This window comes from Chanodichthys erythropterus, chromosome 2 (genome assembly GCF_024489055.1).
Source record: "Chanodichthys erythropterus isolate Z2021 chromosome 2, ASM2448905v1, whole genome shotgun sequence".
Lineage (NCBI taxonomy): Eukaryota > Metazoa > Chordata > Actinopteri > Cypriniformes > Xenocyprididae > Chanodichthys > Chanodichthys erythropterus.
In genome coordinates this window covers 31,275,001-31,290,397 of record NC_090222.1, presented here as the reverse complement: position 1 = coordinate 31,290,397, position 15,397 = coordinate 31,275,001, and the positions used below count along the sequence as shown (strand labels likewise).

General features: G+C 37.4%; 1 protein-coding gene across 4 annotated transcripts; it reads left to right on the top strand.

Annotated features, from left to right (window-relative positions):
- The first annotated feature begins 4,375 nt into the window (after positions 1 to 4,375).
- Positions 4,376 to 13,954, top strand: flad1 (flavin adenine dinucleotide synthetase 1). Of its 4 annotated transcripts, none has more exons than XM_067409564.1 (8): positions 4,376 to 4,725; positions 6,934 to 7,083; positions 7,289 to 8,048; positions 8,196 to 8,343; positions 11,166 to 11,264; positions 11,780 to 11,969; positions 13,442 to 13,515; positions 13,601 to 13,954. In XM_067409564.1, the coding sequence occupies exons 1-8, from the start codon at positions 4,426 to 4,428 to the stop codon at positions 13,734 to 13,736; spliced, it is 1,857 nt and encodes a 618-aa protein (XP_067265665.1). In that variant the 5' UTR covers positions 4,376 to 4,425; the 3' UTR covers positions 13,737 to 13,954. The 4 variants fall into 4 exon arrangements, with proteins under 4 accessions (XP_067265665.1, XP_067265686.1, XP_067265695.1 ...); XM_067409585.1 differs by having other exon boundaries at positions 4,589 to 4,725; positions 6,859 to 7,083; positions 13,601 to 13,947; XM_067409594.1 differs by lacking the exon at positions 4,376 to 4,725 and adding an exon at positions 4,808 to 5,560 and having other exon boundaries at positions 13,601 to 13,947.
- Positions 13,955 to 15,397: the final 1,443 nt, after the last annotated feature.

Here is a 15,397-nt window from a genome sequence, read left to right as displayed (position 1 = left end):
CCTTCTGTTTTATTGAAAAGAAAATAGTCTTAGATCTCATGTCAATGTGCAAGCTCAAGTATCTATTGTTTAAGCAAAAATGAAAGTTGTATCATTATTCAGTCCGTCAAAAAGGATACATCGTAAACAACAACAACAAAAAAAGCTATAAAATTGGTCCATTGGGCTCATACGCACTCAGAATTTGAGTGAGGGCATTTCATTGGTTTAATCTACTGAAGGGATGGGCATGTACTGTGAACAATATTTGCAGCAGCACTTTTTTTTTTTTTTTTTTTTGAGAACTGAAACTGAATAAACTAGGTCAGGGGTCTTCAACAGGGGGTGCAGCATTGTTTTCTCCCAAATTCATTTTACGGAATGAATGAATGAATTGATTTGTTTACTTGTTTATTAAATAAATAAAAATAAATAAATAAAAAAACAATATTAAATCAATTTGGACAATGTTGGCATGCCCAGTTGACAAAAAACAACAACAACAAAAAAAAACATTTATGCATTTTCCAGACACTTTTATCCAAAGCGACTTGCAAGAGAGGAACAAAGTAGGCTAATTAGTCAAGGAGCCAAAAATATTCATAATATACAATGCCAGGTTTAGGCTACTTGAGAAAAGGAGAAACGTTTTTTTTTATTATTATTTATTTACAAAAATTCTAGATCTAATCTTTTGCTAGTTGCTAGGAAATGCTTAAATTGCACTTATTTGAATCACCTTAATTTAACAAATGATAATAAGCACTTTTTAAAGTAGTTGGAATGATTCAAAGACTCATTACATCCAATCAAAAACTCTTGTGTCGCCACCTACTGATGTAACATGCAGAAAGAATTACTGAATAAATCACTCAATGAATCTTTGTGTTGAACCGATTCAAAAAATTCGAATCACTAAAGCCGAGTTCAGACTGCACGATTTTCAAAGTAGTCGGGTCATTGTTCTTTTCACATTGCATGACTATCTTGGCCAGCATTCAGTCGCTGCTGTGTTCAAACTGCACGATGGATCGGCGACAGAAGGTTTCACACTGCATAGGAAGAATCGCCGACAACTCTGTCTGGCACGCAAACTACGTTTCACAACCAAACCACGCGAGATGTGACAAGGAAACAACGCGATATCACGCGTGCAGGACCGGAGTTATTATTATTATTAAAAACGGTAGCCCGCAAGAAGCTTGCAATATGAGTTGCCTGTTCGCTGATTTGCAGCGAATATAAGAAAAAGAAAAGAAAAATATGGAGGAGGAAATGGTTGGGGAGACTGTGGTGTGTGTTCTGCAACTAGAGTTGGTGGTAAATACATAATTTTTCAATGTGCTGCTGTTGCAGATGGTCAAGCAAAGGTTTGTGCTTTGGTTCTGTTTGATATAATTGTAATGTTTATGTTAAACGAAGCCATGCTTGCTGATGTTGTGGTCTATAACTCCTCCCCGAACTCCCCGCTGCTCTGTATCTTGCTCTCTCATTGGCTGTCAGTCATCGCCGATGTAGTTTTCAGTCAGACCACTTTTCACACAGCAGGATTTTGAATAGCCGACAGGTCCAGATATTTAGCATGCCAAATATCTCACCGGCGTCGGCGATTCTATCAGATCGCGTTGTTGCTCATTCACACTGCGTGATTGTCACTCGCGTGAACGAGCACCGATTTGCCTATGATTTCGGGCATTTGTCGGCTATTTCTCAAAACCTGTCGGCGAGCCAAAATCGGGGCTAAAATCGTGCAGTCTGAACTCGGCTTGAGATTATTCAAAATCCCCACCGCTAGAGGGAACCGGGTGTGCCTCATACATCTTGAAAAGTGAAGCTGAGGGCTCTTTGATCGCCCCCTGGTGGCTGGATGCAGTACAGGTCATAAACCTCACCCTCTCCATTCAAACGAACGGGAATGAGTCAAAACATAAAAATAAATTATACTTCAAATAAAATTTTCCGAAATATGGTTTTGGTCATTCAAGGTATTTGTTATCACGCTGATATATATTCAATTGTTCGTTTTTGTGATAAGTTTGATTTTAGCTAGCAATTTGATGCTATATAGAAATGGGGTGTGTCCTCATGATTGACAGTTGGATTGACAGCTTCTCTGAAGACTGTCGGAGCTTCGAGGGGAGATAGAAGATATATAACTAACTATTAATTTTCGATTATTTTTTTTTAATTTTCACACTTACAAAATGAGTTGTTCAGCAGTAAACTGTAAATGTGGGCTTTATAAGCTAATTAATAAATGTTATTAGTTAAGATAGCATGCCTAACGTTAGCCATGATGGGGAAGAGCAAGTGATTGTTATCTGGCAGTTACTAATTATTTGTATGGGTATAAAATAATAATTAGCAGGAAAAAACTAATGATAGCCTAATCTAATTACAGCAATCGATTTCCTGTAACGGTTTAAAGGTGCTCTAAGCGATCCTGGGTGGAGTAACTTCCTGTTGACGTTCGAAGTGTTGTCAAACAAAACAGAGGGTAGCTAGACCCTCCCTCCTCCTCCTCCTCGCCCTCCCCTCTGTGCTTCCTGAAACAGTCATGAACACGCATTCAAAATCATTCTTGTCAGTTATTGGCTGGAGCATGTTTATTATGATTCGTGGTCCAGGCTGCACCAGTTTGTTTTCATTGCCGTTTTCGGAACTTGTGGCGACTACAGAGACCGCGTTTTTTTTTACAGTGTGTTCAGGGGACACATAGTTCAGCTAGCGGATAGTGAGGAGATGTTTGCTGTATGTTGCGCAGTCGTCTGGGCGGAAGTTTGATACCGACTCTGGGCTCCACTGACGATTCTTTCTGAGCATGCCCAGGCTCCAAACTGACGTTTTTTTTTTTTTGCGTAACATGTCAACGCCCATCGTCATATGTTTTACGTTCAGTTCATTACAATGGAAGGAAGTGGTGTCGCGGCGTCCATCTTTTTTTACAGTCTATAGAGGGAACCCATGGTTTGACTCTAGTTTTTCTCTTCCGGGTTTGAGGACTACAGACTGACAGTGGATAGAATACCTCAGAGATGGCGGCACACCATGGTTGCGGATCAACTTCACCACCACTAAGCTTCTTCAAACTTTATTTAAAAACATGCTTGCTGATTATGATCTGCGTTGTGTATGAACACTTATCCACTTTTTCATGAGAAATGCTGTCCTGCCCGCCAAAAGAAGTAGTCCCTTTTAGCAACTTGTTAGCAACCGCCGTTTTTAAGACACAATAAAGGTTTAAAAAATCACAAGTGGGTTATAACTGGTGTGTTTTATGTCACAGATCAAAACATGAAAATATTTAGAGGCTTTGTTAATCACAGACCTTATTTCAGGCGATTTAGCAAAAACCCATTCAAAAAACCCATAGACTTTACGGCGATGGAACCAGAAGTCCTAAAATGCTAACTCGCTTCCGGGTTTTGCATACAAAAACAAGTAATCTCTATTTACTAACAGATTATTCAACCTCCCCACCACTAGAGGGAACCCATGGTTTGACTACTTTTTCTCTTCCGGGTTTGAGGACTACAAACTGACAGTGGATAGAGGGTGCAAGGCCACTAATAGCAATCATTTGTTCAGATTCAAGCTCATCGTTAAGCAGTTTACAGTACAGTCATTCAAACAACAGACCAGATATTTTAATAGAGACGAGAGAAACACTATACAGAATTAAAATGATGGGGCTTATGGTGGTATTTTTGTGGATACCAGCACATAACGGAATTAAAGAAAATGAAAGGGCAGATACAATAGCAAAGGAAGTTACTAAAAGTAATTAAATTGATTTTACAGTTAGTATCAGTAGGGCAGAAATCAAGAGTGTTATTAAAAAGAGATTGAAGGAAAGATGGCAAAGGCAATGGGAAGAAAAAAGAAAAGGGCTTTCATGGGATTCAAAGGAAAGTGGAAGAAATTAGGTTTACAGTGAGGAATAGGAGGGAAGAGATAAGTATCAAGGCTTAGGTTTGGACACACTGGACTAAATGGAACACAAATAGGTAAACATAACACAGGGAAATGTGATTTCTGTGGTCAGAAAGAGACAAATGTTAGAAAATGTTATGATATATTGTCAGAAATATGAAACAGAAAGAAGACATTTAATTAGGAAATTAGGAGAGATGAAAACGTTTTGATTTAATAGATATTCTGAGAAAAGAGTCAAAATGTGTTATTATCTATTTTTTAAATATCTTAGAGAAACTAATTTAAGTAAAGGGATATAGTTTTTTGTTTGTTTGTTTTTTAAATATATCAGCATATTACACATTCTGGACCACACTCCATACCAGTTGGTGGCGGAATGCACAATTAGGTTCCTAATAAACCCAAGACGAAGAAGAAGAAGAAGGACTACAAACTGAGCAGCTCTTTTCACAACAGAGAAGAAAGTGCACGCAAACTTTATTGGTTGCGCGTGGCGGTGGATTTTTCAAAATGGTGCGCGTGTGTGCTTATCCTGGATGCTTCAACCGAGAGAAATCCCTGAGACTCCGTCAGTGGGCATCAATGCAAGAGGAAAGTTTGACTTTTCACACATTGCCCCTGCATGATCTAAAACGACTGAATCGGTGGCTGCTCGCTCTTCGTCGAGACAGATCACCCATTCAGTCTATCCGTGGACTGAGGGTGTGCAGCGAACATTTTTCACCAGCCGATTTTAGTGTGGCCAAAGGAAATAAAAGACGATTGAAATCAACAGCTGTACCCAAGCTGTTTGCACGACAACAAACTGAGGTGGGTGTGGAAATAAAGATTTGGCATAATCATGAGTTTCCATGACGATGGGGAGCATCTCAAGTCTGGTCGACCTACGTTATTGTTTAAAAATAGTGTAGTTATAGAGCTTTAAATTTAACCGTGGTGCAATGAGTGCTACATCATGAATTTACACTTTAGACGTCCCGTATAAACATGTTTACGTTACACATACCGCACTATTAAAATGAAAGAAAATCAAACAAATGTAACCGTCACATTTTTGACTAACTACAGAGGAAAACTAAGTTGTATTTTCACAGAAGCACTTACATGTAGCATGTACAAAAAATACAGAAACAACGAAATTTTATAATGTCTGCTTTCACTACCCGAGGAAGTTCCCGCCCTCACTGCGCTGATTGGTCTGTTTGTTAAGGAAGTAATGCAGCGCCTCGTTTTAATTGGCTAACAAGCGTCACGTGACCGGAGGAGTGCAACCAAGTTTTCCGTACTGATGTTACATACGTTGTTAGTGTGTTTTCTCGTTCGATAGTAATATTTACAAGTCAAGCAACTTTATAAAAACAGAATTACGATTCAGCACTTTATCTGAGCATTGTATTAACTAGTGTATCAATGTTTACGGCTGACTTGCTAATAGTTTTCATGGCACGGACATGCGGTGCACTTGGGACTTTGGTTTTACTCACATGACCGTGACAGTACCTTGAGAACAGGAGAGTTTGACCAACTGTAATGCAATCATTGATCTGCCTGACTCATTCTTGAATAAGATAAGTGGTTCCTTGAATAGAATTTAGGTGGCCACACCAACCGGACTAACGGCAGAATTCAGTTACATGCATTACAGGTAAGGGAAGCAAAACATTTTGCCAACAAATGTGTTTCTCTGCTTAGGATACATTTGATATAACTATAAACATCCAGCTGCTGTCTCAGACCAGTTACCACTGATTCAGTCACTCAGATATAATTATAAAGCTACAAGAATGTTCTGTGCTGGGACGTACCATTGTATAAATTTTCCTGATGATAAAATTTAGATTTGCAAGGCTGCACCATTTTGGCCAAAAATTGTGTAAGTTAGGCCTATATATCAATATTACAACTATAATTATATTAATGATTATTGTTATTAAAGTTTATTTATTATTATTATTATTATTATTATTATGGAATATAAATATTTAGCAAAACAATAATAGTACTATTGTAATATTTCACCTGTAAATGGGCAAATTGAGTTTTTAAGAAATTCATATAGGATAACTGTAACGTATTTATGACTCTTAATTTCTTAAATAAAAAAAAATGACTCTTAAATTCAGTTACCACTGATTCAGTAACTCGGATATAATAAAGCTACAAGAATCTGTGCTGGGACGTACCGTTTTATATATTTTTTTCTGATAAAAATGCGATTTGCAAATAAAAATGCAGTTGTTTAAAGCTCCAGGTTTCCTGTGCATGTTTGTAAGACTGCACCATTTTGGCCAAAAAATGTGTAATTTATATATCAATATTATAACAATAATTATATTAATGATTATTGTTGTTATTATTATGGAATAAAAATATTAAGCAAAACAATAATAGTACTATTGTAATATTTCACTGCTAAATAGGCAAATTGAGTATTTAAGAAAATATTATAATTTTTATATAGGATAACTGTACCATGTATTTATGACTGTCTTAATTTCTACTTTTTGAAACTTTTACAGTCAAACTTTTATTTTGGTGGAAAACAGGTTTTTGAAGATTGCTGGTGCATATTGTGTTTCCAAATTTATGGCATAAGCGAACTAAACTCAGAGTAATTGCAGACGGGAGATCGTGTGGAGCGTCAATTACTGTGACTCGAGCTGCTCCGACGCTGAAAACGATGGATCATGAGCTGATTGAATGTAAATTAACACAGTGCAGTGCTTTACTCTGAAACATAGATTTGTAATCTAATATTTGCATGTTGCGACTTTGGTTTATTTCGATTAATCATGCAGCCATAAGTTTGAAGAAAATCTGTTTATTCAAATCAAAGGTACTTCTTGATTTCATGTTTTCTTGAAATCAAACACTAATTAGGCTTCAGAAGTCAAGTCAGAAGATTAGTCTTATTGCTCAGACTTTTGTGCTTGTTCCCAACAGACCATCTCCATCTGTCTCTTCCTTTTCCTTTCTCTGCCTTTCTCCTGTGTCATCATTTTCGGCTGAATGCTGCAGGCATTGCCTAAGATTAGGAGAGCAGTTAAGAGGGTTCAGCAAGTCGGAGCCCAAATCATCCCAATGGCTCAGAACTGCAATGCATCCTCCAATCAGAAAGATGGTGCTGTCACAGCAGCTATTCTCATCATAGGAGATGAGATCCTCAAGGTAAATTACAATTAACCCTTTGTCTTGTATGGACTGTTATTTATATGACTTTTATATTAGCTCTATATGGATATTGCTTACCCGTTTTCCGACCATTAACAGATACAGGAAGGTTTCCACGTTTAGAGCAGAAATGAAACTCTTTTAGATTTATTTAAAAAAAGCAATCTGTTAATAATTTTTGGTTTATATGCTTACATTGCAGGGTCACACTGTCGACACTAACAGTGCCTTCCTGTGCCGTGGACTTCGTAAACTTGGTGTCACGGTAGAGCGAATCACTGTGGTACCTGACGTCCAGGAAGTTATCGCTAAAGAAGTAGCCCAGCTTTCGTCCTCCGTTACTCACCTCATCACATCCGGCGGCATCGGTCCCACCCATGACGATGTCACTTTTGAAAGTGTCGCTATGGCATTTGGTGAAGGTCTACATGCCCACCCTGAACTGACAAAGCTAGTGGAGGGGTTCTTTGGCACCGTCACTCCTAACAGTGCCCCCATGAAGCTTGCCACAGTCCCCGTTTCTGCCAAACTCAATTTTGGCATAGACCCTCAGACAGGCCAGCGAAATCGCTTCCCTCTAGTCAGTGTCCGAAATGTATACATATTTCCCGGCATCCCCTCTCTGCTGGAACGATCGTTCAATGGACTAACCCATCTGTTTTCAGGTTCTGGTACCATCTTTCACACCCGTGAGGTGTTTGTGGATGCGGACGAGACTGAGATCGCCCCGAGTCTCACAAAACTGCAGGCAGGTTGGGGGAAACGTGTCTCTCTGGGATCTTACCCAGACTGGCTTAGTAATTATCATCGTGTGCGACTGGTTCTGGACTCAGACAGTGCGGAGGAGGTGGATCGGGCACGAACTCAACTGATAGAAGAGCTACCTGAAGGATCTGTGGTTCCTCTCATTACTGATCCAGTGTCGATCGCACCTGAAGAGGTGTACTCTCTCTCGAAAAGTGGTAAGCTTCTTTCTAACCGCATTTATGAACTGTTGCCGGTCAGTTATGTGTGTTTGATCTTGGCCAGTTTACAATCAATTGAAAATAACCTTGTTAAATGCGTGAAATTAGCTGTAAGAGAATCTTAAATCATTAAATATCTCACAGAGACACTGCTTGGGAAGAAAGTAGCTGCAGCATTGGGGACCATTGAGATGGCGCTGGATAAATACTCTGTTAATGAGCTCTGTGTTGGCTTCAACGGTGGCAAGGACTGCACAGCTCTTCTGCATTTGTATTATGCTGCTCTAAAACGGTAAGAGAGGCAAAAGACAAGGGGTTGACCTTATGGGCCTAATTAAATTACAGTTTTCAAAATACATTTACAGTTGACAAAATATATTTAAGTTAAAGTTAAAATTGAATTAATAATCAATAAAATGTATATTAACTGCCTTTTAATATATAATTAAATCAATCAAACTATATGGCATTTGTTTTAAAGTGATAATTGTGTTGTTACAAATCTGTACAAATTTCTTTATTCTGTTGAACACAAAAGATCTAATAAAGATATATTTCCCATACATTGAAAGTCAAAGGGGTCCAGAACAACAATGGACCCCACTGACTTGAATTTGACATTTTTTCAAAATAAATGCTTTTGTGTTTCACAGAAGAAATAAATTCATATGACTGGAATGACATAAGGCTGAGTAAATGCATTTTCATTCTGATGTGAACTATTCCTTAAGATAAGCAAACCTTCCAAAAAACGTCCAAATATGCTGTTTGAAATTAAGACGGGTGTAGAGTGGTGCAGGTCTGATGTCAAAGCCCCGCCTCTGGTTCCCTTGAAATTTTCCTATGGGGTTTTTTATTAGGGTTTTTCAATTTATAACATAACTTGACGATACTTTAAGTTTTGTTCTACAACGTAAATTACCCATACTGAAAACATGAATTTTTGAGCAGTTATGTTAATTTTACTAGATAATTTAGTTTGGGAGTGTGATTAGCAATGTTTCCATCCACCTATTTTTATGCGCATTTTGGGATATCACGGAAAAAGTAGGATAGAAATGGCAGAATGTGCATAAATTCTAAAAATGTGCATAAAAAACTTTTTTTTTTTTTTATCTGATAAGAAAACATGCGCATTAACTACGATGGAAACACATTTAACAAAAAAATAAAAAAATCATGACTTTGCACAACGGGATGGCATAAGTGGACTAACCAGTGGATTGGTCTTTTTGCACAGCATCTGACATGCTGTTTTGGTTGTTCTGAAATGCATGAGCAAAGTCTGTCATCAAAGTGGTATAATTACTTTGCAGAACTGTCTTGCGCAACTGCGTTCCTAAACAGCAGGCATCTGCCTCAGAATCAGAATCAGAAAGAGCTTTATTGCCAGGTATGTTGTTTACACATACTAGGAATTTGTTTTAGTGACAGAAGCTCCACAGCGCAACAGAGTGACAGCGACAAGACACATAATAAAAAGAATAAAATAATAATATACAAATTTACAAGATAGACAAAGTGCAAAAAAAGTAAAAGATAATATATATTATAGACAATTGTATGTAGTTATGTGTGCAAATTGAGATAAGTGTTTAAGTAAATAATGTGTAATAGTGTTGTGTGTTCCGTGTTTGTCAAGTGTTCATGAGATGGATTGCTTGAGGGAAGAAACTGTTCCTGTGTCTGGTCGTTCTGGTGTTCAGGGCTCTGTAGCGTCGACCGGATGGCAACAGTTCAAAGAGGGAGTGTGCTGGGTGTGAGGGGTCCAGAGTGATCTTCTTAGCCCTTTTTCTCACTCTGGATAAGTACAGTTCTTGGAGAGTGGGGAGGGTTGTGCCAATGATTCGCTCAGCAGACCGGACTACCCTCTGTAGTCTTCTGAGGTCAGATTTGGTAGCTGAGCTGAACCAGACTGTAATTGAAGTGCAAAGGATGGATTCGACGATGGCAGAGTAGAACTGTTTCAGCAGCTCCTGTGGTAGGTTAAACTTCCTCAGCTGGCGAAGGAAGTACAACCTCTGCTGGGCCTTTTTCACAATGGACTCCATGTGGTTGTCCCACTTCAGTTCCTGGGAGATGGTGGTGCCCAGGAACCTGAATGACTCCACTGCAGTCACAGTGCTGTTCATGATTGTGAGTGGGGGGAGAGCAGGGGGGGTTTCTCCTGAAGTCCATGGTCATATACATATATATATATATATGTATATGTGGCTTCTCTTTACTTCTCTTATATAGTATTATTTTTAGTTTATCAGGAAGTGACGATTTTGTTCTCTTTGGCTCATTGGATGGAAACGTTGCTTTTTTTGCAAATGTTTTATGCAATATTCCAGTTTGACACACAAGTTAAATTTGCAACTTTGGATGGTAACAGCTAGTGTGTGTAGCTTACGTTATAAGGCAAAACGTCAAAGTATCGTCAAGTTATGTCTACCACAGGCTTTATTTTACTCATAAATCGAAAAACCCCATGATTAAACCACATAGGAAAATCTCGAAGGAACTAGTGGCAAACATTAAACATAAAGCATTAGCAATTATCGCTGTTTCCATAGTTAATGTGATGAACTGTTCCTGCAGTTATTCTGTTAAGACACCTGTGTGAAATGGAGAACTGACTTCTTTCATCCACTAATAATCACCTCAAGACAAAAATGCATAAAAATGGTTTAGAACAATAAAATAAATATGCCCAAAGGCCTAGCATCAATTGTTTGCATGTGGTTTGATATTTTGTATTTATGCATTCAGTGAATTCAGTGTGGCTTAAGGGTCCAAATACATTTTGGTGCACCATATGTATTTATAAATGCTGTGAGTTGGGTTTTATGTCCAAGTAATTAGCAAATATGTCTTCTTGTTTTTAAAAAAAACAAAAAAAAAACAGCATGGGCTTGCTGAAGTTTCACAGATATCCAAAGCTCATGCTGAGCTAATTTCAGTGTTTATTGGCACTTTCACCTGACTTGCGCTAGGACTCAGCAGGCTGTTCTCATGCCTTGCTTACATGAGCTTTACTATATCACATGGAATTATCAGTAAATTAGTTTGAAGAATTCAGATATGACTTTATTTCTTTTTTCTCTTTTTTTTCCCCTCTTTTTTTTTCAGGCGGTATCCAGATGGTAAAGATAAATTGAAAGCTCTGTACATTCGAGTTGTCTCTCCTTTTCCAGAAATGGAGAGGTTTTTGCAGGATACAATTAAAAGGTAAGACAAGGTGCCTAAAATAAAAATAAATAAAATAGGTACAGCAATGATTTAAAGGGGATAACAGAAATCTGGAATGGTTTTCTTTCCTCCTGAGTAGGTAAATCACAGACTGGTGCCTCTGGCATCTCTCCCAGAACTGTTTGTCTGCATCAGGAAACAGCAAATGCAAACATATGATTTAGTCTTTTCTGATTCAGACAACTGTTCGGACAAAATTTCTGAATTGTGACGTTTTCCAAACAGGCTTAGAGCAGTTATGTTATATGTTACTGATGTTAGAATCACCAATAATGCTTGTTTACCCACATGTCTCAAGTTCAACTCACTTGTGAGACAGACATTAATTCGAGAAGTGCCATCTGCAAACCGTAACAGCTCTTTACTGCCACTGACAAGCCAGATGCAGTCTGTTGACCATGGATCCATCCCATCCAGCCTCATTAATTCATCAGTGTCCATCAAAGCTCCATAGGTGCAATTATTTGGCACATGTCTTCCTCTCTCTTCTGTAGGTATGATCTGGAGCTGTTCTCAGTGGAGGGTAGTATTCGGCAGGCTCTGAATGAGGTCCAGGAAAGGAGGCCGGATTTACGGGCAGTCCTTATGGGAACAAGACGGACCGACCCTTATTCGCACACACTAACACCCCTATGTCCCACAGACCCGGGCTGGCCTGAATACATGAGGGTCAACCCACTGCTGGTGAGGGGGAAAATAAATAAATAAATAAATAAAATGTATACATATACATGCATGCATACATACATATACCCTAGGGGTATAACGATACACTCATGTAATGATTCAATACAAATCGTGATACTTAAACTCAATACAATACAATTGCAATGTTTTAAGCCAAAATAATGGTGAGTTTTTATTATTATTATTAAAATAATATAGATTCACACAGAACTCTCCCGGTGCTCGCTATGTCCTGCCTCATCTGCTATTAATGCACTATACATATAAGAATAAACGATCTAACATGCTTTGAATAGTCATACTACTAAAACTGTGATATGGTGATTTAATTGATGTTTGCTCTTTCATAGGGCTGCAAAATAAAAGTCTGTGTTTATGTAATATATATATTTGTGTGTTCTGTGTATAATAATTATGTATATATAAATACACACACACGTATATATTTAAGAAAAATATATAATTATAATACATGCATATATTTCTAAACTTTATACCTGTATGTGTATGTATTTATATATATACATAATTATTATACACAGAACACACTTTTTTCTGGATCTTTTAAGTGTTACAGGAATAGACTTTAAACAGGGACAGATATCTCTCAGGTTTAATAATATCTTCAGATCTTGTTTGAATTTAAATTTTTTTGGGGGTGAATTACACCTTATAAATACAATAAGATGAGTCTTGGATAAAACTAACTATATTGCAAATCATATTGTTTACATCAATGATACATATCACATTTTTGTATTGCAATATCTCAATATAACGATGTATTGTTACACCCCTAATATATACACTAATGTTCAAAAGTTTGGGGTCGACAAGTTAATCTTTTTTTTTTTTATGTTTTAGAATGCTCACCAAGGCTGCATTTATTTGATCAAAAATGTATTACATATTTAAAATATGTATAAAATATAAAAAATCATAAATATTACAATTTAACAGTTTTATTACATTATAACTATTTTAATATATTTTTTAATTTAATTTATTCCTGTGATTGCAAAGCTCGGGGGTGGGGTTAGACAAGATTGTTGCTTGGAGCTTAAAACATGTCTTATTTTTGTCAATCTTGAAACATTTTAATGTTCAGTTATTTATTTATTTGTGTATATATGATACTGACTCCAAAAAAAAGAAAAGAAAACTGAAAGGTTTCACCATGTTCCCACCTTTCCTGTAGTCTCTAAACTGACTCCACAGTCAGTAAATCACTGTCATGTCTCCCACTCACTCTCATGTAAGCTGGCAGCAGAAACAGCCAAGAGATGGTGAATGATGATGAATGAGGCTCTCAAAGATCATTACGCAGCAACTCCATCATCCTAATCAGTGGTGCTTATGTAAAAGACACGGCAGTACAGCATGTTCTTAGAATTACAAATGACCCCTGATACTTATGTTACATTTAGATGTTTGCTTCCTATCCACCATCTTTCTCTCTTTCTCTGTAGGAATGGACTTATCATGACATCTGGGAGTTCCTGAGAACCCTGTATGTGCCCTACTGTATTCTGTATGACAAAGGGTGAGATGCTTCTATTCACAATATTCACTGTTCAGATGAGATTATCTTCCTGGTTTGCTTATGCCCTTATCTCTCTTCCTCATAGATACACTTCTTTAGGCAGTATGGATAACACATGCAGGAATCCATCTCTTAAAATGGTGGACGAGAGAGGTGTGACCCGCTACAAACCAGCCTACAAGCTGGAAAATGAGGAGGAGGAACGCAACTCAAGGGCATGACTGGCTTCTCTAAACAAACACGCCTTTGTTTTTTTAAGAAGACACAATGGATGACAGAAGTGCAACTGATAACATTTTGAAGAAGGAACAGAATCTGAAATCCTGTCAGATACAGACCTCTTGAAAAACCTGTAGTTTGTGTACTGTGTCTGTCTGTTCATTTATGTAGATGTAGGAAAGTGAGAATATGTCACTATGCTGTATTTAAGATTTATATTAAAACAGTATCAAAGTGTCTTATTTGTTTTCCAAATCATTTCTGGTATTATCATCCATAATGTGTTTTGTATCTTTTGAGAAATCTGAGTAACCATCTGCACGTGAATTTGCTTAGCACATCACTAGCAGCAACTTCCTCAGAGTTTGTACGTTAGAAACAAACTTAGTTAAAATAATTTCGAATCGTTTTAAATGACTTGAATTATATAGTGTTTAGGTTCATGGAAACAAATGTAAAAACTCGATTAGACTTTTACTTGTTGATGTCTAGAGCAGCTGTCCTCAAGGAGCCCAGAATAATATTGGCTCATTTGTATCATCAATGTCTTTGTGACGACCAAATGCAATCAAATATAATTTAGTACTACGTCATATCTGGTCAGTTATATTATACATATATCATCTTCTTTTATGGGAACATGTCAAAATATACAAATATTCATATTCAGATTTTTATAAGGACCCCCTGGCATTACGTCGAAGACCACTAGGCGTCCACGAACTCCTGACTGAGAAACGCTGTTCCAGAGCGAGTCTTTGAGCAGCAGGGATCATCTTCAGCGCCTCAGTTAATGAAATGCAATGGCGGTTTCCGTCCTCACGGGTGCGATGTAGTCACGTTGTACATTTAAAATGGTGATTACAAGAAATTACTCTATATCCAAGCCAGATTTAATCCAAGACTATCGATCTCCTCACCCATCTGGAAATCAGTCAGCGGTCTGGCAGCGAGAATCGATGCGGTGCAATCTAATAAAGCGACTCGTTTACGGACGCGCGCGGCCTGTTACACCTCTGATTACCAGCAGCAGCACCATCAGCATCTACAGTATATCAGTCAATTAGGCCTAAAGGCTACCTTTATTTATTTATTTTTTGGGGGCTGTTCACTTAGCTACATCTTAATTGTCTTTCAAACATGTAATTGAAAAAGACTAGAATTTTTAGAGATTTTCTCATGGTTGTAAATATAAATAAGCCGTTCAAAATGGTTATAAATATAAATAAAACCGTTTAAACCGTTCAAATACAATTGAAATAATCTACATTCAAGCCTGAAAAAGTAGTAGTCTGTATCTAAAATATCTAGCATTCTAGTATAACTAGTGTGTAGCTTAACACACACAGAGACACAAAACCACCAAGGTAGACTCACCAATTTTATTACAACCATTATAAGTTAAACATTACAATTTTATGGCATAATTACAATTTAAAAGAAATTACATTACCTTTATTGCAACTGTAATAGATTTTTATTTCAAAAAGAACAATGTTCTACAGAGCTGTCTTACAATAGGCTACTTATAAATGCACACACATAGAGATTCAAATGTTGAATGTGTTTTAGTTAAAGGGTTAGTTCACCCAAAAATTATGTCATTAATGACTCAGCCTCATGTCGTTCCAAACCCGTAAGACCTCCGTTCATCTTCGGAACA